This window comes from Lynx canadensis, chromosome F2 (assembly GCF_007474595.2).
Source record: "Lynx canadensis isolate LIC74 chromosome F2, mLynCan4.pri.v2, whole genome shotgun sequence".
In the NCBI taxonomy this organism is placed as follows: domain Eukaryota; kingdom Metazoa; phylum Chordata; class Mammalia; order Carnivora; family Felidae; genus Lynx; species Lynx canadensis.
In genome coordinates, this window is record NC_044320.2 from 1,293,215 (window position 1) to 1,319,717 (window position 26,503).

General features: G+C 60.5%; 2 protein-coding genes across 9 annotated transcripts; both read right to left on the reverse strand.

Annotated features, from left to right (window-relative positions):
* Positions 1-670: 670 nt before the first annotated feature.
* On the reverse strand, positions 671-17,313 carry LOC115505956 (zinc finger protein GLI4). Of its 5 annotated transcripts, none has more exons than XM_030303767.1 (6): positions 17,065-17,313; positions 12,990-13,131; positions 12,467-12,612; positions 6,908-7,069; positions 3,574-3,697; positions 671-2,842 (listed from the first exon to the last, which is right to left on the reverse strand). In XM_030303767.1, exons 2-6 carry the CDS (start codon positions 13,075-13,077, stop codon positions 1,911-1,913), a joined length of 1,452 nt encoding a protein of 483 aa, XP_030159627.1. In that variant the 5' UTR covers positions 13,078-13,131; positions 17,065-17,313; the 3' UTR covers positions 671-1,910. The 5 variants fall into 5 exon arrangements, with proteins under 5 accessions (XP_030159627.1, XP_032447897.1, XP_032447895.1 ...); XM_032592006.1 differs by lacking the exon at positions 17,065-17,313 and adding an exon at positions 13,416-13,529; XM_032592004.1 differs by lacking the exons at positions 12,990-13,131; positions 17,065-17,313 and adding an exon at positions 8,598-9,960 and having other exon boundaries at positions 3,593-3,697; positions 12,467-12,552.
* Positions 13,516-23,942, reverse strand: ZFP41 (ZFP41 zinc finger protein). 4 transcript variants are annotated; one of them, XM_032592007.1, is made up of 7 exons: positions 23,756-23,942; positions 22,734-22,977; positions 19,735-20,781; positions 19,160-19,384; positions 17,522-17,661; positions 14,216-14,550; positions 13,516-13,555 (listed from the first exon to the last, which is right to left on the reverse strand). In XM_032592007.1, exon 3 carries the CDS (start codon positions 20,594-20,596, stop codon positions 20,003-20,005), a length of 594 nt encoding a protein of 197 aa, XP_032447898.1. In that variant the 5' UTR covers positions 20,597-20,781; positions 22,734-22,977; positions 23,756-23,942; the 3' UTR covers positions 13,516-13,555; positions 14,216-14,550; positions 17,522-17,661; positions 19,160-19,384; positions 19,735-20,002. The 4 variants fall into 4 exon arrangements, with proteins under 4 accessions (XP_032447898.1, XP_030159629.1, XP_030159631.1 ...); XM_030303769.2 differs by lacking the exons at positions 13,516-13,555; positions 14,216-14,550 and adding exons at positions 17,393-17,433; positions 21,328-21,444; XM_030303771.2 differs by lacking the exons at positions 13,516-13,555; positions 14,216-14,550 and adding an exon at positions 17,393-17,433 and having other exon boundaries at positions 19,735-20,776.
* Positions 23,943-26,503: the final 2,561 nt, after the last annotated feature.

A 26,503-nucleotide genomic window follows, 5' to 3' on the forward strand; every position in this document is an offset into this window, starting at 1 on the left:
ACGTGGCACACGGCAGATGGCTCCACAGACCACGTGTTGGTTTTGCCTCTGGGCTCTCCACCATGAACCAGGGTCTCAGACTGAAACCCCAGGGGATCTGAGGTAGCCCAATACGGGATGTTGCACATCAACCGAAAAAGACAAGTGTCTGGATGACACTGGCATCGGAAACGTGCAGGGGACGCTTCTGGTTCCGTCTGCCCATCCCGGCAGCTCCGCCCAGGCAGGTGGTGTGACTGAGGAGTCAGGCTGAAGGCAGTGTCTAAGGCCCATCTCCCTGGTCATAGCCACTGGCCTGGGGATGGATGGTGAACGGCAGGGCCCCCAGCAGAGCCCCCTCCTCAGGATGGTTCCTAGGTGCCTGGGGCTGGGAATAGCCCTTGCCCCTCTGGTGGCTACAAGGGAAGGAGTTGGATCTGGGCCTGCTTTAAGCTCTGCTCTGTGTCCTGGTGAGAGAGCACACCTGTAGCAGGAGGCATTGGGCCAACGCTATGGCATCAGGTGCAATTCTTATCCTTGCTTGTGGCGGTGAATTCTGTGTGTCAACTTGACTAAGCCACGGGGTGCTTAGAAATTTGGTCGAACGTTATTCTGGGTATGTCTGTGAAGCTGTTTCTGGATGAGATGAACATTTCATTTAGTAGACTGAGTAAAACAGGCTGCCTCTCAGTGTGGGTGGGCCTCATTTAATCAGTTGAAAGCCTGACTAGAACAAAAAGGTCCGGTTTGACTCATGCAGGCGCTGCCCCATCCAGTCCTTCTAGACAGGTGTGCAGGGCACAGGTGTCTGTGGGATAGTCTAGGGTGGTGTGGAGGACCGCCAGGCTCTGCTCGTGGGGGCTGCCTGCCGGGTCAGGTCCTGGTGCTGGTGTCCAAGTGCACTCTCCACGTAGAGGCTGCAGGATGACCCTTCCAGTGCTCGGCGTGATGCCACTGCTCCCCGGGGTGCCCTGGGGTCTACGCGTGCAGGCTCTGCGGCCTGGTTGCTGGAGGGCAGAGGCCCCGAAAACCCTTGTGGTATTAGGGAGGGCAAAGAGTGCGAAGAAGGTCGCCGTCCCTCCTCTCTCAGGCCACAGCGCCACCAGCAGAGGCGCCTCAGCTGATGTCCTGAGACTGACGTCTACTCCTCTCCCCTAGAGCTGCTCTCACCTGGAGCGGGGGCGCATGGCGAGAGTCCAAAGTGCTTGGTGGCCACGGGGCCCTGGGAGTGGGGCCCAGAGAGGTGAGGCAGCCCAACCGCAGGGCCCTCAGGACAGGGTCCCGGCCGAAAGGCTTGGAGCTGGGGAGGTGAGGCTCGGAGTTGAGCTGGGGGAAGGGCCAGGCAGCCCCTCAGTGTGGGGACGGAGCGGGGTCGCAAGTGGTCAGGAGGGGGCAGGTGCCTGCTTCCCCACCCGGCTGAGCTCTGTCCCTACTGGAAGTCCGAAGGCAAGGCCCGGCTGCCGCTGCAGAGGCCTAGGCCTGTCTGGAGGCGCACGGTCCGGGCCCCACCTTCTGGTGTCTGGAGCACTTGGCCCGTGGCTGCGGCTGCGGGAACCGACAGGAGGCACCCCGTCTGGGGCAGAGGCAGGGTGAGCCCCGACCTCGCCCGCCCCGCCTTGGCTCTCTGCGTCTGGAAACACCCGGCTGTGGCTCCAGGTCAGTCATGAGGCCTCCAGGCCCAGGTCAGTTAGGACCGCCAGGAGGTCCCGGGAGACCAGACGCGGGACACTCCTCTCCAGGGACAGGCAGGAGCGACTCCTACTTCCGTCAATCAAAAAGAATTTATTCGGGCCACTCGGCCCGCGGGGCTGCCGGCGCCGAGCAGGACGGGGGCAGGAGGCGGGGGCCCTCTCTCCGGAGCCTCCCCCTCCATCGGGGGCCGCCCCGCCGCCCCCCACCCCCACCCGGGGCCGCAGGCCGCCTGCCGCGCGCTACTCCCGGTAGTGCACCCGCTGGTGCTGGATGAGCTGCGAGCTCTGGCCGAAGGCCTTGCCGCAGGCGCCGCAGGCAAAGGGCTTCTCGCCCGTGTGGGTCCGCAGGTGCCGAAAGAAGTGCGAGCGGCCGCGGAAGGCCTTGCCGCAGTCGGGGCACTCGTACGGCTTCTCGCCCGTGTGGATGCGCTGGTGCTCGATGAGCACGGAGCTCCAGATGAAGGCCTTGCCGCACTGGCTGCAGGCGTACGGCTTCTCGCCCGTGTGCAGCCGCTGGTGCCGCACCAGGTTGGAGCTCTGGCTGAAGGCCTGGCCGCACTCGCCGCACTCGTAGGGCTTCTCGCCGTTGTGGACGCGCAGGTGCTGCGTGAAGTGCGAGCTGTGGCTGAAGGCGCGGCCGCACTGGCCGCACTCGTACGGCTTCTCGCCCGTGTGGATGCGGTGGTGCTGGATGAAGCCCGACCAGCCGCGGAAGCGCTTGCCGCACTCGTGGCAGGCGTACGGCTTCTCGCCCGTGTGGATGCGCTGGTGCTTGAGCAGCAGCGACTTGTACTTGAAGCTCTTGCCGCAGGCCTCGCACCTGTGCGGCTTCCCGGCCCGCGGGCCGCCCTGCCGGACCCCGGGGCCCGGGCCCCTGCCGAAGCCGCCCTCCGGCTCGGCGGCCCGCTCGGGGTCCCCCTCGGTCCCGGAGGCTCCCTGCGGCGGCGGCGTCACGCGCCAGGTGCCCCTCTTCTGGGGGCAGGGCGCGGTCCCCGGCGGCTGGCCCGTGGGCCGCTCCGAGCTGGACTCCTGCCCAAAGCTGTCCCCACACTTGGGTCTACGGGGAAGGCTCCTCAGAAGGGTCCTCAGGGGCCCCCTGTCCTGGTGCACCTCCTCTTCAGGGTCGCGGGGGTGGGGAGAGGAGGGAGCCGGCTCCGGCTCCGCCTCGGAATCTGGAATCAGAAACGGAGAGCGGGATGGCACCAGCAGGGGGCGCCACAGTGCTGGGGACCAGGGCGAGGGCAGACCCAGAGTGAGGCAGCCAAGCCCCGCCCCCCTCCCCCGCTCCCGAAAGTGCTGCCCAGGCCCCCGGCAGAAATGCGGGGTTCGCCTCCTCCCGAGGCTCCGCAGGCCCGTGCCCCTCCGGAGCGCTTCCGGGGGCAGCTGTCTCCTGGCCTGGCTCCTCCACACCCCTCCTGACACTGAGGCGGGGAGGGTCGACTTCCCAGGGACCCAAGCTCTGAAGCCTCCGGCGTCTGCGGAGAGCTCGGTGTACGGGACAGAGCCCCCGAGGAGGCATTTTGCCGGCTTCACACGGGGTGGGCGGTGGCAAAGGGCTGAGGGACCAGAGCAGCGGACAAGTGGAGGCTGAGGGCACTACACAGGGGAAAGAGGGGGCCCAGGGCGACACCCCGGCTGCTGGCAGGGGGATGGGAGCGCAGTCGAGCGGAAGACGCCGACTGACTACGGGCTCTGGACTGCACTCACAACCCGGGGAAATGTCAGCGACACGCCGGGACGGAACGGGGTAGGGGCCACTGGGGACAGAAGTGAACGCTGAGCCAGGGACGGGTGGGACCCAGTGTCCTGGCGGCGGCGGCGGCGGGTGCGGCACAGAGCCTGGCACGGGGCAGCCGTGGGGAGACGCACCCGTGGGCAGGGCCGGGATCGGGGTTCTGCTCACCCACCCGGCCAGCAGGTACCTCGGCCGATCCGGACCTCCTCCACATCTCGGAGATCCAGGTGGGACCGCTCCTCCTCCTCCTGCGGTGGCTGGGAGAGCACCTCAGGGCGGCAGCCAGGGGAGTCTGGGGGCACAGGGGACGGGGCTCATCTCCCCCTCCTCTCCAATCCAGCCCAGGCCTCCACCAGCTGCCTGCAGGTGCCACCCGCTCCTGGGTGGTGCCCCCGTGGAGCTGGTGCTCTCCAAGAGCCATTTGGGTAGATGCTGCAGCCACGGGACACCCCTCTCCTGAGCGCGAGGGTCCCGAGGCACTGCTTGGCTGCTCTGGAGTAGGGGCAAGGGTGTGTGCCCTAAGCAGAGCCGCCTGGGCCTTCCTGGGGTGCAACCGGCACACGTTCCCCTCCCTGGGCCCCCAACTGCCCCCCACCCTCCGTGAAGGGCGCGGGCCCTGGCCGGGCTGCGTCCCACCGGGCGGACATGCTGGTTCCTGCTCACGGGGCCCCATCCTGAAGCACCCTCCCACGCTGCCCAGTGCCACGTCCCCCGACACCGGCCGCCTCTGGGGAGGCTGTGACACGGCACCTGCACCAGGGAGAGGCCTGCTCTACCTCAGCGGAGGCGCCCAAGCCTGGGGCCGGCCTTCCGGGGGCGAGGGAGGCTGTGGGTGGGGTTCTGGGGCCACGGAGCAACAGGAACTTTTCTAGAAGGAGGGGGTGCTCCTTGTTCATAAAGTGGTACGGGAAGTCCATGCTCGGTGTGCACGAGGGGAGGAGTGAGTGGGGTGGGGGGGAGCCAGAGTTCAGGTCTCAGGTGCCAAAGCCAGGGGCCTGGTCTGGAAGGCCAGCCCCTGGCTGGGGGTGGGGGGTGGCGCTGCCCCCCGCTACACAGCTCGTCCCGCCCACCCTGGGGCCACGTGTCTTTCTCTGTCACTTGCTCCTGCCCACGGACTGTCCCTCCAGCTGCAGGGCTCCAGACCATACCTTCCAGAACACATTCTGGAAGCACAGCCTTGTTGTGGCAGGCCCCTTGGCTGGGTCAGCACAGATCTGGCTCCCAATGTGTCTGCACCCCTCCTGCCCAGCTCCCTGCTCTGGAGGCACAGGGAGGGGCAGCCTCGGCGACTTTATGCCCACACCACCCCCAGGGGCCAGCCAAGTGCCCTGTGCGCATGTGGCTCCCTTCACCTGCTCTGGCGGACCAACGGCTTGCCCGACACCCTCACAACCCGCCAGCACTGTGCTCAGCCAGAGTTAGAAACTGGCTCTTGTGTAAGGAGGACGTGGGAGACTAATGGGATCCAGTCCCGGAGGGGGGGGGGGAGTGTGAGGGGCCCCAGGCTTCACAGGGTGGACCCCACCCCCATTGTGCTTTCTGGCCCACCTCACCAACTCTGGCCTGGGAGTTGGGAAGCTGGGGCTCCAGAAGTCCCAGCCCCCCTGGCTGGAGGGCCCTGGGCAGGTTCCTGAAATGCTGGGGTCTCTCCAGGGAAGACACTGGAGCACCGAGGAACCGCCCCAACAGAAGAAATGAGCTCGAGACCGCGAGGGGTAGATCCTGCCCCGGGGAACCGACTGGTGGCGGGGCCGGTTCTCGACGACGCTGGGTCAGTTTCCAGGAGGGACGAAAGCATCGCCTCTCCTCCCTCCGCCTCCCCTCCAGCCACGCCCCCTCCTTCAGTGACCACACCCCTCAGAGCCTGCAAGGAGGGCCTGCTGGAGGCCCCGCCTCTCTCTTCTTTAGGGTCAACCCCGGTTCGTTCCCTGGCCGGCAGGCCCTGCCCACTTGCCCCTGGACGGTCCAGGGAGCGCTGAGGCTGCTGTTTGGGGCCAACACTGCCTCTCACTGGGCAAAGTCCCAGGCACACAAGGCACTTGGATGTGATTCAGGGGGCCAAGCGGGCCCCTCCGGGCTCTTGCTACCTGGAGACTGGACCAGGGGCAGCCCCAAGCCGCGTGGGCTCGAGGGCCTGCATCCTGGGCACCAGCCTTCTCATCCCGCAGAGCCAATGTGGTCAGCATGGCTTCCAGGACAGCCCCGCCCCGGTCCCGCGTCCATGCCACTTAGGAGCTGTGAGCCGTGAGCCACGGCTTGCTGGGCCCGGTGAGGGGAGGGAGTTGAGGGCATGGGCTTGAGTCGGCCTGATGTGTTCTCAGTCCCACTGGCCTCCATTGGCTCCCGTCTGGGCCCCCATGTCCCTGTCCGGAACATGGGGATAGGTCCTGCCTTGCAGGCGGTGGTGAGGGTGGGGGGAAAATGTGGAGGTTAAGGGTGGGCCTCAGAGTCCCGACCGCACGGGGCAGGAGCACAACCACGGGGGAGCCCCGGCCAAGGCCCTGAACCATCGTGCGGGGGGAGGCGGCCGCCCCTAGCTCCGTACCCACCCCACACCCCCAGGCCGGCCCACCCCAGGGATGGGCAGGGGCCAGCTAGGCGCTGCTGCCCTTCCGGCCTTGGACCGACCTGGGGGGTGAATGACACGTTCCCTAGCCTTGTGTGACCTCATGCCACCCCGTGACCTCTGTGGACCTCACTGTCCTCATCTGTTAATGGCCACCAGAGAGTGTGGTCACTGGACCTCGAGATGACCCACAGCCCTTGGCACAGAGCCTGGCACGTCTCAACCATCATCCCATTGCTCACTGTGACGCTGAGACCCAACGAGGGCTCCGGGCACGCGGCAAGCCATGCCCCAAGCCACGCCCCTGGGCTCAGTGCCCGCACTCTAGGACAGAGGTGGGATGAAACGCATGCTGACCCCTGACCTGGCTGTCATCAGCTCATGTGTGTCCTGAGCTGTAAGGCTAGGCCTCCTGTGGAACATGGGCGTGGACAGAACCCCGGGACTTCTGACGGCTGAGCAGGGGCAAGACCCAGGGGGCACCGCATGCCACGGGGCGCGGACACCCCCTCAGCACCGGCCGCCTGACTAGTCATTGGCTACTTCCGTGACTTGATATCCCGAGACTCCGCCAGGAGGGTAGCACAAGGTCGGCAGCTGCATCCCTGCAGGTCCCTGGGGGCCCCAACCCAGACCAGCCGGCCCGGAACTCAGGGTGCTCTATTTTCTTGGTGTGGGAGCAAAGGCTCATAAAGGGAGACAAGAGGACACAGGGCCCTGCCTGCCCAACATGGCCCTGGGGACTGTCCCCTAGGGAGCCATTGCTCACAAGGCTCAGTCTCCGGCCTCGACCTCGGCTGCCCATGTCCCGACCCAAGTGCAAGGGTGCAGGAGCCCCAGCAGCCGTGAGCTGCCTTGTTTCTGGCCGCGCTGCCAGTGGTGCGGGGTGGGCGGGTGGTGCAGGGAGGTGGAGGGAGCGCAGCGCAGGGTGAGTACCGTGTTGATGACCGTGGAGGTGAAGCCGGGCCTCGAGGCGGTGGGTTCCAGGTGTCCCTGGTGACGCAAGATTGACAGGGGACGGGACACGAGGGGGCTCCTGACCGTCCCCCAGGGTCGCCATCTTCCCCAAGGCCTGCTGAAGGTATGCACACCTGGGACCTGGGGAAATGAAAACCATGGCAGGATGACGGGGGTCGGAGGAGTGTGTGGAGGGTGGGGGCGATGCCAGCTGCCGATCAGCCATGGGGAGTGGGGGGCTCCTTCGCTGGCGGAGAGGGGCAAGGATGTCAAGAGGTGCCATGTGGGACCTGGGGTGAGAGGCAGCTGGGCCCCCGGTTCGTCTACCCCACCGCGGGGCGGCACCAGCACACGTGTGGGGACCTGAGCCCTCATCCCAACGATGTCCTCAGTGTCCTCCCAGCCCACACCCTAAGGCACGCTGCACCTTCCTGAAAACCTCCCACACTACAGCAGCGGGTTGCGGGTGTACTGAACCGCAGGAGGAGGAGGAGGGTGGGAAACTGAACTCTGCCTGCTGGAGCACAAACATTCTAGATTAAATCTTAACACAATTCCTGGGAGGAAAACCGTCCTCCTCAGACCCTGAAGAGCCCTCAGAGGCTGCAGGCTGCCAACCACATCTGACTGCCCGAGCCTCCTTTGCGGTGGAAGGTACTCTGCTTTGATGTGGTTTGCAAGAGTGGTTCGGTCCCACTTGAGAACTTTTCTTTCACACTGTGGTGGAGCAGGACTGCTTACTGGGGTGTGAAGAGGGCATGGGAAGAACAAAAGTTAAAGTACAGTAAGCAATAGTTGTTGCAAACAGTATCTGCTTCGAGGAAGTGGGGAGGCAGCCCCAACAGGGCTCCTCAGTGGCGCCTGGGCCATCCCGGTCAGCCCCCGCCTCCTGGGCAGCCCTCCGTCCCTGGTGATGGGAAGGGCCACAGACACTCAGGGAAGTGGACATAAGCGGACACAGGGTGGGGCTGCAGGCATGACATCTGGGTGCAGGTCCCCACGCTCCTAACTCTCATCTTGTTACTCGGCTAACCTGCTGGGACTCGTCTGGGACAGGGCACGCACCCGCCCCCCGCCTCCGCCCCGGGCCGTCTGCGCGGAGGTGGCGCTCACACAGGGACGCCCACCGGGACGCGAGCACAAACTCTGGGGCCACACTGCTGCAACCGACTGGAGGCGGAGGAGACAGAGATGCCCCGGCCAGCGGCTGACCTTCCCCGCCCCCCCGCCCCCGCTCTGCTCCCGGCCTGGAGCCCGCGCCCCGCGGGGAAGGGCCCGCTCTCGGGGCCCTAGGCGGCGGAGCGCTGCCCGCCCCGGCTGAGGTCCGGCGCTCACACTCGCGACTGCGGACTTCTCGGAGCCTCCGTTCCCCACCTGCAAAGCGGGCACCGCGACGACCCCGTCGCCGGGGTTCCGGGGGCGTGAGGAGGCGCCCAGCAAGCGGACCCTCGCGATCGCCAGGGGCCAGTGAGCCCGCTGCGGCCCGCTACCCCGCGGAGGCCTCCGCTCCGGCTGGGCGGTCACCCGCGCCCCACCGGCCGAGCCCGGGCCACGGTCACGGCGGCGCGGGGACGCCCGGGGCGGGGCCCGCGGGGACGACACGCGAGCGCGAGCGGGCGGCCGGGCCGAGCATCCCCGCCGCCGCCGCCGCCACCCGGCGCCCACTCACCTTCCGAGCGGGAGGCGGCCGCCCGCGCGCCGGCCGGAAGTGCGCCCTCGCCCCGCCCCGGCCTCGCGCGTGCACTTCCGGGACGCTCTGGGCTCCGGAGGACCGGCGCCTCCGTGGCGCGGAGAGGGCCCGGTTGACCCGGACGGGACGAGCGCCCCCAGCCCCGCAGCGATCTCGCCGTCCCCGAGCCGTCCCGGCGGCAACAGCCCCTAGTCCACCGAAGAGCTGCACCCAAAGGACCCTCAGTGGCACCTCTTCCCTCGCGGTGTTCCTTCTGGACGGCCACCGGTTGCTGGGGAGCTGGCTGAAAACAGACTCTCCTTTTTTGGACTGTCTCAAGGGCCCCTCTAAACTGCCTACCACCAAAATGTTCCCAAACCCTAGGGCCTGAGGAGCGGCTGTTACAAAATTTCCCCAAACTTAACATGGAATTCTTCCTGCTGTTCCTCCGAAGTCTTTTTCAGCCCCGTTCTTACATCCCCCCAAAGAAATTTAGGCGTCAGTCTCCTTCTTGTTAGGAAAAGCAAATAGCTGGAAACAGCTTCTGTGAACCAACCCAGCAGGGATGGACGTCCAGGCATTTGCTTGCCGCGCTGGCCCTGAGTCCCGGCGGGTGGACAGCATGAAGACAGGAAGGGAAGACCCACAGCCAGGGAGCCCCCAGCTGCAGGGATGCTCGGGCGGAGGGAGGGGAGACCAAGCCCAAGCATCTGGACACTGGCCCCAGGCAGGAGAGAAGCTGGAAGACCAGGGGCTTGTGAAGGACTCGCTGTGTGTGTGTGTGGGGGGGGGGGGGGCGGGGGAGACAGGCCGGTACCAGCCCTCAGCAGTTGACTCCTGCCAAAACGCAGAAGGTGTGAACAGCTGCTGCCTGCTCCCAGCTCCGCCAGCCTCACTCCCCGCACACGCAGGGTTCCAGCCGCCAGGCCCTGTAAAAATCCCCTGCGGCTCCCCTCCGCCTGATCTAATGCCAGGCCCTGGGGTATACCTGGGACAGGCCAGCTCCTGGCCTCAGTGGAGCTCACATTCTAGTGCGTGTGGGAGAGAAACAACAAATTGGCAAACACACCCACACCACAGGTGTAAAAGCTTTAAGGAAGCACACGAGGGCTCTGTGGTCCAAGGAGAGCTCACCAAGGAAGTGACATCACGGTGGGGGGGGGGGACGGAGGGAGGGAGAGAGTAGGGCAAGCTGGTCACACAAAGGCTGGAGGGAAGAGTATTCAAAGCAGAAGGGCACGTGAAAGGTCCTGAAACACGAGTGTCGCCAAAGGTTTGGAAGAGCCCAGGCAGGCTGGGAGCTGGATCAAGGTGGATGAGTAGTCTGGAAGCCACGATTAGGAACCAGGAGGTACCGAAGGTCCTGGGCAGGGGAGTGAGATCTTAGGTGCTTTTTAAGATTGGTCTGGGGCAGCAGGGAGGTGGGAGGAGACCGGTGGTTTAGATGGAGACCAGGCTGGGTAGGACCCGTGTTGGGGATCAAATTCTGACAGCACCTGCAGTTAGGTGGGGTGTGGGGCATGGCGACTCGGGGTTCAGTCCAGAGTATGGCCACAAGTCTGCTGAGATGGGTCGCTGGCCACAAGCCAAGTTCTGTTTTGGACGTGTGGCCCACGTGTGGCCCAGCGGTGGCTGGGGGCTCACCTCTCCCTGCTCCCCTCTCAGTCTGTCCCTCTTCCTCTCCTGGCCAGCCGTGTGTGGCCCTGCCGGTTTAGCTTCAAAGTGGGGCAGGGCACACTCCTGTTCCCTAGGAGGAGGGGGAGCTGCGGGGGGGGGGGGGACTGCTACTGAGCCTTTTGGCCAATCACGCTTCCCACCTGCCCCTGCCCCACTTTCCGGGGACTCGGCCCCGGTCCTGCGGTCCCACCAGCCTCCTCAGCCCGAACAGCATCCTGTCGGTGTTCAGGTTTCTGCTCAAGCTGCCTCACCTTGCTTTCCAGCCCATAAGCCTCGTCCACAGCCGTCTGTACCCCGGCCCATCGCCTGACTTCGGGTCTAACTCGAGTCTTGTCCTTGGCTGGGTCCTTTGCCACCTGGCATCCTGTGCTCTGCGGGGCGCTGGGCAGCTTCCCTGCCCCCACCCACATGTATAGCACCTCCCCTCAGCTGGGACAACCAAAAATGTCTCCAGATACTACCATATCCCCTTCTGGGGGCAGGACTGCCCTCGGGAGGATGGCTGTTCCATGCAAGGCAACGTGAATAAGGGCGTGGGGGGTGGGCCAGCCTGAGCTCTTCAGGACTTAGGGCCTGAAGGGGGTGATCCCAGGCGGGGCACCTCCCAGACCCCCTCCAGGGCTACGACCGCAGGCATCAGGCCACCAAGGAACGGGTAGTTTCCCAGAATCTGGGGCCGAGAAGACCGTGTCTATTGAGGGACACAGTATGTTGTCACACGAGGGGCCACTCTCCTGCTAAGTCCGCAAATCCTCCTCTGATTGACACGTCAGTCTCTTACAAGTCTGGTGAATGTGAGGCAGCGCCTCCCTGGGGAATCTCGACTGCACCCCCAAACTGCAGGGAGATGAACGGGACCCAGTGAATGGGTCAGAACTGAGGTTTATTACAGGGAAACAGAGTATCCACAGGAAATAGGACACAGAAGCGTTCTGGGATGAATGGGAAGCAGCCGGCAAGGAGTGCAGGACCCAGGCAACACCCTTCTGGATTAAGAAAGCGCGTGAAGTGTAGACCATAGGAAGCAGGATAAAAACAAGACAGAACAGGTCTCCAGACGTCGAACACACTCACCGAGGACTGAAGGAAAGTTCAACAGACGTGACTAGTTGGAAATTTACATTTCACGGGCCCACCGGCACCAGCTGTGCGAGCCTGTGTGCGAACAGTCCAGCGGCCACCTCGCCTGGCCACGTGTGGACAGGGCCACGCACCTCAGCAGCGGTGTAAGGAGAACCCAGGTACACCCAGTGCTCAAGCTCACCAGGAAACAAACACGTGTTCACACCGGAATGCCACGCGGGGAAGGCTGCAGTGACCTGGGGCACACGGGCTGGGACAGGGGGCGTGTGGGGCCCCCAGCGCCGGATCACGTGTGCACTGGGGCTGAAGCCCCCCAGGTACTCCCCCTGCAGGCCTCGGACACCCGCAGAGTCCCCGGGCAGCAGCGCCAGGCTGCCCCCGAGCTCTGCACCCTGGCAGGACTCTGGTCCCGGGGCCCGGGGGTGGGGGGTGGGGGGACCACCAGCTCGTGGTCTGTGGAACAGGCGGCTGGAGTCTGTAAGGACGACACCAGGAGACCACGAACTCTAAGCTCCCTGCACAGAGGTCCCCGAAGGCCTGGGCCGCCCCAGAGCAAAGCCATGTCCTCAGGCCACAGACCCGGAGCCTGGCCACCACTGTCCTGGCCACTCCCGCCCCGAACTGGCCCTTTCTGGTCCCAATACTGTTTCCCTTCCCTTCCCTGGACGACCCCTCCACCCTGCTGAGAACCCTACCCTCGCCTGCCCTGGTCCAGAGCACATGTCCCAAGTGTCCCTGTGCCACAGGCTTCTGCCACGAGCACAGGACCACCTCCAGTCCTGCCTCGCTCTGTGGCATGTCTGGGGGCCTAACTCACTTGCAGGGGAAGAAATGACACTTTGGTGTCCAGACTAGGGATGGACACAAGAGGTCACTAGAAATCAAGCCCAGGTGACATCCCGGTGCCTACAGGCTCCCCAGGAAGGCAGGGGACCTGGCAGAGACTAGAGTCTGGAGCCATGGGTCAGCCCCCCGATCTGTGGGGAGAGGGAGCAGACCCCCCCCCCCCACCTGGTCCTCACTGCTCACTCTCCCATGGTGCTGGCTCCCACCTTCCCTCAGATTGAGGCCAGACGAGGCTGGGAGGGACAGATGCTGGCCCAACTCACGGGATGCCAGTGGTAAGGACGATCGGTGTTGCATCCCCGGGACATCCGCAGCCATCCCCGTGTCTGTTCCATTTGAAGGCCTCCATGGCGCCCCTGTTGTCGCAGAGCCCTCCTGCGTTCAGGGCAGGGCCCTCTCACTGCTCCTCCTGCAACGGGAACCATGCTCAGCGCCCCTCCCCCCACCCCAGCGCTTTCACACTTGGAAAAGGCCTTTCTCTGGGACTTTCCAGGAGCAGAGAGCTGGGGAGTCCTGGACTTTGCCTGCAGCGCAATCCTAGAAGGCCGGTGGTGTCAGCACTGGCCTCCTGGGGGGGCGGGGCCGGAGGGGTGAACTTTGTGGCCTTCTGGGTCCAGGTTCGGAACCAGGTGAAGGCGCCCCCCCGCCTCAGGGAGTTCGCCCGTGAACCCCTTCTCTCCACTCATTGGCAGGCATCTCCCGGTGTGGGTTTTCTGCCGCCAAGCTGCCCGTCCTGTCTGTGCCACGTGTCCCCACCTGTCCCTTAGACGTTTTCTTTCTGCTCACCCGGGGGTTTCCTCTCCTCTTCCGTACAGATCTCCGTCCGTCCTTGGAGCTCAGGAATGACCGGAATTCTGTCAGGCCTGAGGTTCATGTTGAGGCGTATTGCATCAGGACCTTCTTGACTGGGGGTGATCTGCTCTCACAACTGGACAAGGAAAACCTTCTGAACAAAGAAATGCAATTATTGCCTGGTTCGTTGTCGGGAAGCCACAACTACCCAAGTAAGGAGCTGGCTTCCGTCACATGGAAGCTGGTGTTCGCCAACGCCGTCAGGGGGATGGGCCCCAGACCTGGAAGGCGACAGAACCGGGGGAAAAGTGCTCCCTGTTTCTCAAAAAGCTAAGAAAGTTAGAAGATAAAATACAGTAAAACCTTGGGTTGTGAGGAACTTGTTCTGCAAGATGAGCCAACATTTCCAATAAATTTTAACTTGATAAATGAGCGATGTCTCGCAATAGGGTCACAAGTGGCACCGAACATCACATGATCACAACGGAGCCAACGGTTCTTCCCTCTCTCTCTCTCTCTGAGGGACTGTTACGAATGCAATGTCACATTTCCGCGAAATCCTCAAAAGGAGGCGAAAGCGAGTGTCATTGGATAGGTTCCTTGTTAAAGTTGCACCAAAAGGGGCGCCTGGGTGGCTCAGTCGGTTAAGCATCCACCTTCGGCTCAGGTCACGATCTCATGGTTTGGGGGTTCAAGCCCCGCTTCGGGCTCTGTGCTGACAGCTCGGAGCCTGGAGCCTGCTTCGGATTCTGTGTCTCCCACTCTCTCTGCCCCTCCCGCGCTCATACTCTGTCTCTCTCAAAAATAAACAAACATTAAAAAATAAAAATAAAAATAAATAAAGTGGCACAAAAAGAAAGATCCCATTGAGCCAATAGGTGGCAGTGATTCCGTTAGTGATGGTGAAAGGGGTCCTACACAGTAACCCTCCTCTGTCTTGTCTCCCTCATACCAGGCACAAAGGTTTTCAAAGGCAAGTGCAGGTTATTTTTCTATTTTGTATTATGTTACAATATTGTAATCATTTTTATACCAATGTTTTTGGGTTGTGGAGTCAATCATCTGAGTTTCCATCATTTCTTATGGGGACACTCGCTTTGGATTCCATGCATGTTTTTGGAACAAGTTATGCTTGCAAACCAAGGTTTAACTGTGTCAAACACACCTAAACTTGCAGCGTATGTGATGTGGTGCGGGACAGAGCTCAGACACCCGCTTACCATCCACACGGCTCAGGAACTAGCTGCCACCCAAAAACCCAAGCCCACGTGGCCTCGCCTGCCCGAGGAGCCGTTGTCTTGAGTTTGGTGTGAGCCGTTCTTTCGTCTCTGTCTCGTTTCACTGCACTGATATTTCCAAACAACATGCTGTTCAGTTCTGGCTTTATAATAATGACCTCCTGTGACCGACTGACTTCACTCAGCATTCTGAGATGCACAGGTGGTGGTGAGGGTCTGCCCACTGTTGATGCACATTTGAGTTATTTCCAACTTTTCTGACAGTCCGCGTGCTAAACGTCGCTGCACGTGGCTTTCTGGGCACCCACACAAAAGTTCTGTAAGATATTTTAAGAAGTGAAATTTCTACATGAGCACGACAGGGCACATCTTTAACTTGCTGGGACGTGCTCTTTTTGCTGCCGAACGGATAGATAGCTTTTTAAAATTGCATATTGTTACCAGCACATCAAACCCAATGGGCTTCTGTCCCTGTGGTAAAATCGACACGGTGTTGATTACTTCAGCCATCGGAAGCGCACGATTCAGCGGCATTAAGTACCCACGACGCTGTGTACCCACCACTGCGATCTACACCCCTAACCTGGTTACCGTGCCCGTCAGAAACGCTGCACCCGTGAAGGTCTCCCGTCCCCGCCCCTGGTAACCTCCACTCTGTTCCGTCTGTGCGCCGCACAGCAGCCGGCAGGGCCACGTCCGGCTTCTCTCACTCGGCACCGTTTCCGCAGTGTGGCGGCGGGCGTGGGGGCTCGTTCCTCTTTCGGCCGAGTAGCATTTCGTCGTGTGGCTACACCACGTCTCGTGCAGCTGTTTCATCTGGTGACACTCCCGGGGCACGTCCGCGGACGGCCACCGCGAACGACGCTGCCCAGCGCCTCCACGCACCTGCTTGATTCCGCATACACAGCGCAGTGAACTCCGCCGACCTTCAACGTGACAACGGGCTACACCCTCGCTGACGCCTTACTTGGGACTGTTGTCAGATGCCACGGAGACAGCAGCATCGCCTGCTACACGCCCAGGAGGGGTTTCCCATTCCAGGCCGTGCGCACACGTTACTCCCGGCCTGGCTCCAGGTGGCGCCGAGGGGAAACCCCGAGGGCGGGGCGGGGCACTGGCCACACGGAGCCCTAGGGCACAGCGCTGCTACGGTTTGGGGAGATATTCTGCATCGGCTTTAGAAAATTCTATTGTATTCCTTATTTGCGGATGTTGGATTTTAGCAAATATTTCTGCAGCTGTGAAGATAATAATATCTGTTAGCGTGAGAAATGATAGCCGTTTTAAGCCACATTGGCCTTCCTGAAACAACCCAGTCTGGTCATGCTCCACGACGTTTCCCCGCCGCGCTGGACGCGGCCTGTCGCTATTCCGTCCGGGAGGAGGCGGCGCTGGCTGTGGCGCTGTCACGGCTCTAGTGGCTCATAAAAGGTGAGCCGGTTCTTCTTTCCAGTGTCTGAGTCCACACAAGACTAGAATTTTCCGTTTCTTGAACTCACACTACCTGACTCGAATTCTTTGGGGACCCACTCTGTGCAGCAGTGACAGGGTCTTTGGGCGGCACCCTCTCGTGCTGGCTTCACCACCTGCCCTTTCTCCTAAAACCCGCCTCGTACGCGCTCACATCCACTGGCTCGGTGCGCTGTCTTTTCCTCCGACGACCTGCTGTCACCTTCCCTCTGCATCCAGAACAGTTTACCGGCTCCTTCCCTTTTCCTGGACTCTATTGTCACACGATGCCAGCTTTAACAATCTGTTTTTCCTTTTTAAAATTTTATTATAGAGAGAGTGCAAGTGGGATGGAGGGGCTGAGAGAGGGGAAGAGAGCGAGAGAGAGAGCGAGAGAGATGGGGGGGAATTTCAAGCAGGTTCCACGCTCAGCACGGAGTCCGATGCGGGGCTCGATCCCATGCCCCTGGGACCAGGACCTGAGCTGAAATCAAGAGTCGGACACTCAGCTGACCAAGCTGCGCCCAGAAGCCACAACAGTCCTTTCAAACAACCAACTTCTGCCTGTGCAATTCTCTCGACAGCCTCCACTCCCACTGGTTTTGATACTTTCGGGCGTGCTACTTGCCCCCTTCTGCTGCTGTTCTTATGAAGCCGGAGGCCCAGCTAGCCGACTCGAGCTCGCCCGCTGGCGTCCCCACTGCTGGCTGCAGCGGCTCCCAGAGGTTCTGGCAGGTCCTGTTTCAGCGTCCTGGAGACCGGAGGACTTTATAACTTCCATTATGTATTTTTTTTCTTTTGAGTCAGGTTATTGAGAGGGTTTTCTCCCTAGGATATGAGTTTCGTTTGAACAACAACAGAAAAACCATCAAGGCAGAGATTAATCTGGGAGATCTGGCTCTGGGGCCTGGCGGCGGTGTGATACCACGGTGGCGAACGCAGAAGAAACGGCCCATCTGCCTCGCCAGAGCGCCAGGAGGCAAAAGTGGCCACTAACCGAGTTGAGTTTGACTTCGTGATTTTTCTCGTGATTGTAAGCTGTATTTAAAAAACATTTCCAAGTCTATTTTTTTTAAGCGTTTTTCTGTTGTTGTTCTCCAGGCTGATGCTGTTGAAATCAGCCGCGGTCCTACCGGGAGGGGCCCCAAGGGCCAGCGGCACGGGCACCGCTCACACACGGGAGCTAACATCCACCTCGCTAAGAACACAACACGTGACGGGAAGCTCTACGCCCAACGTGGGGCTGAACTCAGGACCCCGAGATGGAGAGTTGCACAAGGTACCATCTACTGCCTGAGCCAGCCAGGCGCGCTAAGGGCTGACGTTCTTACAACAGTTAGGGGGCGCCGGCCCTGCGCTCGGGACGTCCCGTCCTAACTCACTGGATCAGGTGAAGCACCATCAGCATCCCTGTGTCGTCCCTGAGGAAACCGAGGCAGCACAAGGAGGTTCAGTGATGTGCCCAACGTCTCCTATCTCCACGGTGCCAGTGCCGGCTCAGGACGGCAGCCCCTGGCCCGAGAGCCCGAGCCCTTCACCACTCGCTTCCTCTCCAGAAATCAAAGCCAGAGAGGGGCGCCTGGGTGGCTCATCAGTTAAGCGTCCGACTTCGGCTCAGGTCATGATCTCACAGTTCGTGGGTTCGAGCCTTGCATTGGGCTCTGTGCTGACAGCTCAGAGTCTGGAACCTGCTTCGGATTCTGTGTCTCCCTCTCTCTCTGTTCCTCCCCTGCTCATGCTCTGTCTCTCTCCTTCAAAATAAATAAAAACATTAAAAAAAATAAAAAAAAAAGAAATCAAAGCCAGAGAATCAGAGTATGTTTCTTTATGGACACCCACCTGCCTGCTGCTGGAGAGGCCGGGGCAAGCCTGCCGTCCTTGGGCTGTGGGGGCGCCTATCCGGCACGGCCAGGAGGAGGGGATTTGCCAGAATGGTCTCCACCTGTCGATTCCCTTTCTGGGGATCTGTGCTGCTGGCCCTAAATGCAGACGAGATATTTATCTCAGCGTGATTTATAATGCCCTAAACCAGAAACAGCCTACGTGCCCTTCTTAGGAAACCGTTAACCCTTCTCGTCAACGCACCATTAGGCAGCGGTACAAGTAAGGTGTGCTAGTGGCTGCGGCCTTCAGGATAACAGAGAAAGCGGTGGTTTCGCTCCCTCGTACGTCACGTGTTGTAACATACACGTTATGTAACGATACATTACGTATTAACATACACATCCCAGGGTGTTATAATACTGTAGTAAATAAAAACCAAACGAAACTGAAGTGGCCTCAGACACCCTTGGACGTGCGTGGGCGCTGCCACGGCCATGGCTGACGTCCGTGTGCCCACACCCTGCCTTCCAGTACATCAAGATGGGCTCCCCCCACAGGGTTTCTTTCCACCTTCTGCGCCCAGCTTCCCCTGCCAGCACCCAGTTCTGAAGGGCGGCGACATGCACCGACGGGTGGCCCTCACACACTTTCCATCCAGAACAGGCTCAAACTGGCTGCCGCCGGTCTCTGTAAATAAAGCTTCGCTGGCACATGTTCACGCCTGTGTTGTCTGTGAGTGCTGCCGCATTTCACAGCTGAGCTGAGTGCACACAGAGCCCGTGGGGCCCCACAGCCAAGCACAGTTACTATCCGGCTCTCAACAGAAAACACCCGCCGGCCTTGCTCTGGCTTCAGGACAGACCGGCACTCAAGCGATTTGCTTCCTTGCTCTCAGCACACATACGTGTCTTACTTGTCTGTCTGTTTCTTTGAACTTGAGAGTGTACTCAAGGCATCATGACCCCGTGCCCCTGAAACCTTAGCGCGCACCTTTTACAAGGACGACGTCTGAGATGGGCCACAAGCCACACCAACACGGGGAGCCTTGAAACCGAGGGCACTGCTGCCCAGTGGACAGTGTGGACACAGGTCTCACAGACGTCCCACGCGTGTCCTTTACAGCTGCCCTTCCAGCCCAGGCTCATACGCCGTGTCTCCCCTCTACATCCTGTCCCACCAGGGGCGAGCTGGGTCAGGTGTGGGAGGGCCTGCTGCGTGGGGGGCTCAGCTCAGGCAGGGGCGTGTACAACATCATAGCTTTTACAGAGAACAGGAGCAAACACCTAACCTGGAGAAACCTTCCCTCCGTGAGCACCTGCGCTCTGGCGTCTGGGACCACCTGTTTGGGAAACGCGTCTGCATCCGAATTCAGGACCTTCTTCCAGGACAGAATCCCCATTTCGGGGGTCCGAATAGCTGCAAGTGTAGGTATCAACACTTTCCTAGTAAAAAGCTGTACTACCGCCTGGCCGACAGTCACCTCACTCCCCCTGTGCCGTCAAGAAATTCTGGGACAAACCGCACCCCGCTCTGCAGAGCATGGAACCCCATCCAGACCATTCCTGGAGGAAAACGGAGGGTGGGCACAGCATGTGGACTTGGCTGGGGGAGAAGATGGAACTTGGAGGGCAGGCATTAAGAAGTGAAACTAACCTGGAGAGCTGATCCCCGGAGGGCAGGGCACACACACTGCCTCATGTCTGAAGACCCCCACGGCAGATGCAGGCTGGCTCGAAGCTGCCCTCACATCCTTGGGGCCCCCACCACGCGTCCAGGGCAGGAATCTCCCACGGTGGCAGCATCTAGGTCCTGAGTGGTCCATCTGGGTGAGTCGGGCTGCTCACCCGGGGTTGGGGGCTGGGCCAGGGGGTCCAGTTCCTGGGGATGCAGTGGGGGAAGGGGAAGCTGAGTCCCAGGACTGGTGCTCCAGCCCAAGGAGGGAAGCCAGACACAAACCGCAGGACTGTCACCACGGCCAGCCGAGTGGGGACAGCAGGTGTCTGGTGCAGCGCCGTGGGGACCTGACCGCAGGCCTCCTGCCAGGCTGTGCGGGGATGGGCTCGGGACCCAGCAGGTCAGCGGTCTGCAGCCTGAAGTCTTCGAAGGAGCAGGTGAAAAGGCAGAGACCAGAGCGGGTGCCACAGGGAGGCCGCAGGGGGAGGTGCTGGGCCGCTCGCAAGCTCCAGCCGTCCCTCCCGCCCAGACGGCCGTGACACAATCACACTCACCGTCTCTGGTGACGCAGCTGCACGCGTCTCCCATGTTATCACGGTGTCTCGACCTGGAGATGGCCTGCACCCCACTCCAGCACGTGTGTACCGGGTTGGGCTGACCGTCCCGACGGTGGTGGAGACCCACAAGCACAGGTGCACTGAGCGCACGGCCCGCGGGCCCCCGGCCTCCATCAGACGTCGGATGGGGGACGGCGGGACAGGCCCGCCCCGGATGGTCCTCACGGGCGCGAACGCTGACTCTCGGCAGACGGCTTCCCCACGCTCAGTGCTTCTTCCGCGGGTGGCGTTTCCGGTGGCGAATGAGACATGAGCTGTAGGCGAAGGCTTTCCCACATTCCTTGCATTCGTACGGCTTCTCCCCAGTGTGCGTTTTCTGATGTTTTAGGAGATTCGAACTGCAGTTAAAGGCCTTCCCACATTCACTGCATTTAAAGGGCTTCTCTCCGGTGTGGATTCTCTGGTGCTTGGTGACGTCAGAGCTGTGCCTGAACAGCTTCCCACACCGATCACATTTGAAGGGCTTCTCTCCAGTGTGAACCCGCTGGTGGCGGAGGTGGTCTGTCTTATGCTTAAAGATGCGTCCACACTCGCTGCACCCATAGGGCTTCTTTCTCTGAAAAGGAATGAACACGGGAACCCCCTCGAAGTCATCTTTAAACGAAGCATCGAAGGCATCAAACAAATGTTCCTCATCCTCAGGACTCGGGCTGGGTTCCTTGCCGTGTTTTGCCAACGTGGACCTCTTACTTGGCCTTTCCTCCCCAGACGATGCTTTCTCTCCTTTGGGTGTGTCCTTCAGTGAATGCACTTCCTCCTCTGGGGTCTGGGCCTTCCTTCCACCCGCGGGCTTTTCCATCGTCCTTTGTTCCCAGGAGGAGGGGCCACGGGAAGCCGGGAAGGGCTACTGGGGAAGGCCGGGCCGGATTCTCCACTTCTGCAGAAAGCTCGTTCTTTACACACAGCTTTTCATCTGTCCGAGCTTGTACCGAAGGCTCTGGAACGGAACGTCTGCACCAAAGAGAGACTCCACCAACCCCTGTGCTGGTGGAGAAGCCACAGCAGGACTGTTAGATCGCACCAGCGTCTGGGAAGAGCACAGCTGGGACTCTCGTGGCACAGAATCACTAAGGGACGGATGGGGGCGGGGCGCGCTGGGGAATTTGGCCCCTTCCCTTCCCCACTTGTGTGCTCGTTCCCCTTGGACGTCTCCTGGGCCTCCCAAACTGGACGTGACCAAACGGGACGCTCGCTCTAACCCTCTCCCTGGGGCGGTGCCTCCGGGCCTGTGTCTGGTAGGATCTGACACGTACCATGACCAGCAATCCCATGTGGTCCCCAAGTCGGGAGTTTCCCCCACCATTTTCTCCCTCCCATCTCCACTTCCTGTATTTGGGACCGGACGATGTGCTTTTGGGGCTCTAGGCTGAGAGGTGGCATGTGCCTGTCACTTAGAGCCTGGAGTCTGAGATGGATCAAACTTGGGGGTGGCTCCCTAGTGGGCGCCCTGCCCTCCCCCCATGGTCTGTGTCCACAGAGCAGCCAGTGAACCCCCTACCCCGTACCTGCCCCGGTGTCCCTCATACTTACAAGCCCTACACGCGCCTGACCGGGCCCATCCCTCGGCCCTCTCCTCACTCCCGTCCTCATGTCCAGCTTTCTTCAGACTCCTCATCCATACCCAGCGCTTCCTGCCTCAGTGTCGGGCTGATTCCAGAAACAGGCCAAGCGCAGGTTTTTGCGGGGCCGGCCCCTCACTTCATTCGGAGCTCTGCTCCAAGGGCCCTGCCCAGAGAGGCCTCCCGGACTCAACCAGTGCCCCCCAACTCCCTCTTCCCTGACCCGGCCCCAGACTTCCTTGTAGCACTTCACCAGAGCGAACTCCTCCCAGAGCCAAAGCCCAGGCAACTATCACCTAGACCTGGCTCACACTGTCATGTCTGAAACACCTGACGGACCCTGTCCCTAACTCCCTCTAACAGCATCCCAATTTCGCCACGAATTCAAACAGGGTTCACACAGCCCAGGTGTTCGCAGAAGCAGCACCTGCACGTCTCATCGTGTTTGCTGCCATCCCTCTCCTGTCTCTTTCCTGTCTCATCCGTAAGCTTCCTGGACCTGCCTCTTCTCTCAGCGCTAACTGATGGAATTCTAGCAAAAAGCCTTGACAGACTGCAGGCTCTTTAACTGTTGGTGGAAGATACTCCATGAGATTAAGGCCTTTTTTTTTTTTTTTTTAAAGAAAAAGCTCCAAAGGCAGGTCCTGTTTTAATTTTCCAATATTCCTTGCAGACCTTCCTTGTTAAGACCTTCTTAACAAAGGTATCTCATGACCTGTGACGACTACCCGTACCTACTAGGAGGCCCATAATCCTGACAAGCTGTCCTACCCCCAAATGGGATGCCCTACATGATAACACTCCAGGTGCTATATTTTTCTTTGAAACTTCCTTTCCATCATCTACTTACTTACCATCCTTTTAATCTGTGTGTCTATCCAACTCTGTGCGTGAAAACACAGGTTTTTAAAGTAAGCTCCATGCCCAACGTGGGGCTTGAACTCAACACCCCAAGATGCTCTACTGACTAAGCCAGCCAGGCACCCCCAAGTGATGTATGTTTTAAGGTATACTCTGAATTCTCTTTAAGCCTTTCCTCTTCTCCCCCGTGCAGAGGCAATACATAAGACGACTGTAGAAACTTCCCATCCTGATAAGGAGTTTGAGAATCTAGTTTCTTCTAAATAAAAATGTTTAGGGGCGCCTGGGTGGCTCAGTAGGTTGAGCGTCCGACTTTGGTTCAGGTCACGATCTCGCGGTTCATGAGTTCGAGCCCTGAGACCGGCTGGCTGCTGTCAGCGCAGAAGCCGCTTCAGAATCTCTGTCTCCCTCTCTCTCTGCCCCTCCCCCGCTCATGCTCTCTCAAAGATAAACTTAAAAAACAACAACAAAAAGAAATACCCTAAGAATTAACATTAAAAAATAACGTTTACTTACACTTGATTGGGATTCAGGCCTATGTGGCCCCAAAGGCTCTACTGGAGGCAGCTTCTGGGAGGCTGTTCTGAGCATCAGGTGGGAGCCTGAATCGCAGGTAAAGGCAGCTCATCTGGGCTGAGGGGAGCATGTAGAAGTAAGAGGGGACCCCTGCTGGAGAGGGCAGGTGGACGGAGGGCAGAGGACCGAGGGCAGAGGATCGCCGCACCAGGCAAGGAGGCTGGATTCTAGCTTCAGTGGGAACCTGAAGAAAACCAAGAACCAACATGAAGTGAAGACCCACCCAGCGGAGGGCTCCGGTCTCCAGCCAGGACTGCCACCGGGGCAGCAGCTGCCCTGAGATGTGGCTACTTGCGGGCAAGGGTCATGGCTTTTTCACCCCCGAATCCCTGGTTACTGGGCAGGAGCCAGCACATACCGGTGCCCAGGAAACATTCTAGATAATCGACTTGTCTGCCTCAGTCGAGCTGGCAGGTGCTTGAAGGCAGCAACGGTATTTACCCACTTCTCTAAGTGCACAGCACGCCAATTTATTAAATAGTTAAAAACGGGGTAGACCAGAGGTTCTGGCCCCTCACTTCACAGGCCTGTGGACACGAGTGCCCGCTGCAGCCGCACAGACCACTCAATCCACCTGGCCGGAGCAGGGGCGCAGGGCCCAAGGGCCGGTGCCCGCCGCGCAACGTCGGGTAAGCTCTTTTACTCTCTGGGCCAGGCCCCTTGTGCCACAAAGCGTTGGGGAGCCACCGCGGCCGGGGCCCCCGGAAGCCCCGCTCACCCTGGCCCCGTCCCCCTGCCTTCAGAAGCCGGGGTCTCGGGGGGCGGGGGGTCTGCATCACTAGCGGGTCTGGGATCCACGGGCAAACGTGCACCCCAACAGTCTGCTGGGCCCCCCGCGGGCCAGCAGCCACAAGCCGTGCCGAGGAGGGGGAAAGGGACCCCGAGGGGGCAGCACGACGCACCCCCGCCAACGACAGGGCCTCGTCAGCCAAGTGTGCAGGGCCCTGGGACGCCGCCTTCACCTCGATCCGCACGGAGCTGGTCCTCGCCCTCCTCCCCGCGGCGCCTGGGAGCCCAGAGAACCCGGAATCCCCGGCTGGAGGACGGGGCGAGCGCGCCCGCCACAAGGCGCCCGGGAACGATGTCCCCCGCGCCCGGCCCCGCCGCGCGCCAGTCTTCCCGCGCCGGGCGACCGGGGCCCACCCGGCCCAGCAGCCGGCCTCGGCGCCGACCGGAAGAGCCCGCCCCTTCCGGCGCCGCTCTAGGAGGAGGCCCCGCCCCCAGGCCTCCCAGTGGTACTCCGTGGACGGCCCCGCCCCCAGCTCCTGGTGCCCTTTCCTGGGAGGGCCTGCTCGTTCACCCTCCGCGCCCGTCGGTGCTCTCACTTCTGCGCCCCCTCCCTCGCGCCTGCCCCTCCCTCACTCCATCCTCCCTTCCTCCACCCTGTCCCTCATCTCTATGCTCACCCCTGAGACTCCTCCGTCACCCCTGCCCCCTCACTCACCCCTCTCCAGCCACCTGACTGTGCTACTCACACACAGCAGGTGCACTTGGCCCGTTCAGTTGCACTGGCAGCGTTCCCTCTGCCCGGATGCTCATCCCCAGCTATCTCCTTGGCGCACTCCCACCTCCTGCTCCGCGTCTCCAGGGAGCCCCGACTGCTCTCTGTATTAGTTTCCCGGTTCCCACAAATTTAGCTGCTTAAAACACTTGTTTGTTCCCTCACTTCCTTGGAATAGATGTCCAGATGTCCTGGCGTGGCTTAGTTGGTTCCCTGCTTGCTCTTGCCAGGCTGCAGTCGTGGCGTCAGTGGCTGCATTCTCAGCTGGAGGCTCATCCGTGGAAGGATCCACGTCCACACTCCCGTGGTTGTTGGCAGGATTCATTTCCCGTGGCTGTGCCACTGAGGGCCTGCTTCCTTTGGCTTTTGGCTAGAGGCTGACCTTAGGTCCCGGTGGCCACCCACCATTCCCTGCCATGTGGCCCCTTCCAAGGCCAGTTCCCAGCATGGCTGTTTGCTCCTTCAGGGCCAGTGGGAGAGCCTCTCTTCCCAGGTTGCTCAGATGGACTGTCACAGAACATAGTCTAACCGCGGGAGCCACCTCTTGGTACCTTCCTCATATAACAACAGAACCATAGGCATTACCTTCTGTCACCATCATACAATGTGACCTAACTGCAGGAGTGACGACCTGTGTCACCTTAGAAGCAAGTCCCAGGTGCCCCTTGCGCTTGGAGAGGGGAGCAGAGTCCATAACACCATAGTTGGTCTCTTCTCCCACCCCTGACTCCCCCAGCCGTCCTGCATTTTCTCCTAACACATTCCACTAACACACTATGTAATCTCCTTATCAGTGTGTTTATCACGTACAGGCGCACCTAGGAGGGTGGGTTGGGTTCCAGACCATAGTAGTAAAAGCAAATATTGCAATGAAGTGAGTCAAATGACTTTTTTTGGTTTCCCAGTGGCTATAAAAATTATGTTTACACAATACTGTGAGTTATTAAGTGTGCAACAGCATTGTGTCTTTGAAAAAACAATGTATGTACCTTCATTACAAAAATACTCTCTTGCTAAAACCGCCAGCTGAGCTTTCAGCCAGTGCGTCTCTGCTGGCCGAGGGTCTGCCCCGAAGACGACGGCTGCTGGGTGGTCCGCGCGGCGGCTGTGAAGCCGGGGCGGCGGTGGCCAGTTTCAAAATAAGACGGCAGCGTGAAGTTTGCTACGGCCGCTTCCTTTCACGAACGATTTCTCTGGAGCAGGTGATGCTGTTTGATAGTATTTCACTCTGGGCCACGGTAAAACTGTCCATTAGAATCACCCTAGCATCCTTGAAAAAGTTTTTTTTTCAGGTGTCACACAAGAGCTCGTGAAGCAATGCCATAGGGGCTGAACCCCGTGACGCATGACCATAGAGGCCCCCCCGGTGACTCTCGTGGTCGGTCAGCTTAGGGGGCATCAGAAGGCAGGCCCCTCGGTGCAGTGCCGCTCAGCCAAAGCCGTGCATCTCAAACACCTGCACAGCTTAGGGAACCGTTGCCTGGACCCCCCTCCCAGGGGTTCTAACTGATGGGTGGGGGCGGGGAAGTGGACACACAACACTGGCATTAAAAAATTTTTTTTTAATGCTTATTTATTTTTTGAGAGAGAGAGAGAGAAAGAGTGTGAGCAGGGGAGAGGCAGACACAGAATCTGAAGCAGGCTCCAGGCTCCGAGCTGTCCGCACAGAGCCTGATGCGGGGCTGGAACTCACGAACCTTGAGATCATGACCTGAGCTAAAGTCGGACGCGTAACTGACTGAGCCACCCAGGCGCTCCCAACGCTGCTATTTTAAAAGTGCCCCTAGACGATTCTACTGGGCAGCCAGGTCCAGAGCCACGCTGTTCGGGAGCACAGGTGTGGCGACGCACAAGGGGCTCAGTGAAGCCTTGGACGCGGAGCAAGGTGGAGACATAAGAGGCCATCAGGTTTAGTATGCTTCCAAGAAACGCTGATTCCTTACCTGTGGGCTTGTTCCTCAGTTATGGGTCACACACCTAGAAAAACTCACATCTGACTCCTGGAGCCTACAGTTTATGACAAGGTGGGCAGTAAGTACACTCATTCTCCAATTATGTGATCTTCCCCATGTTCATCTGCGGACAGGTCCCCCCGGAGGCAAATTACTAGGGTGTCGCGTGGGTGGCAACAGGCCAGGGCAGCCCGACCCCCAGGTGACATCCGCCGCGTCCCCCGCAGTGTAAATTCACTGTCAGGCCCACCCTGGGC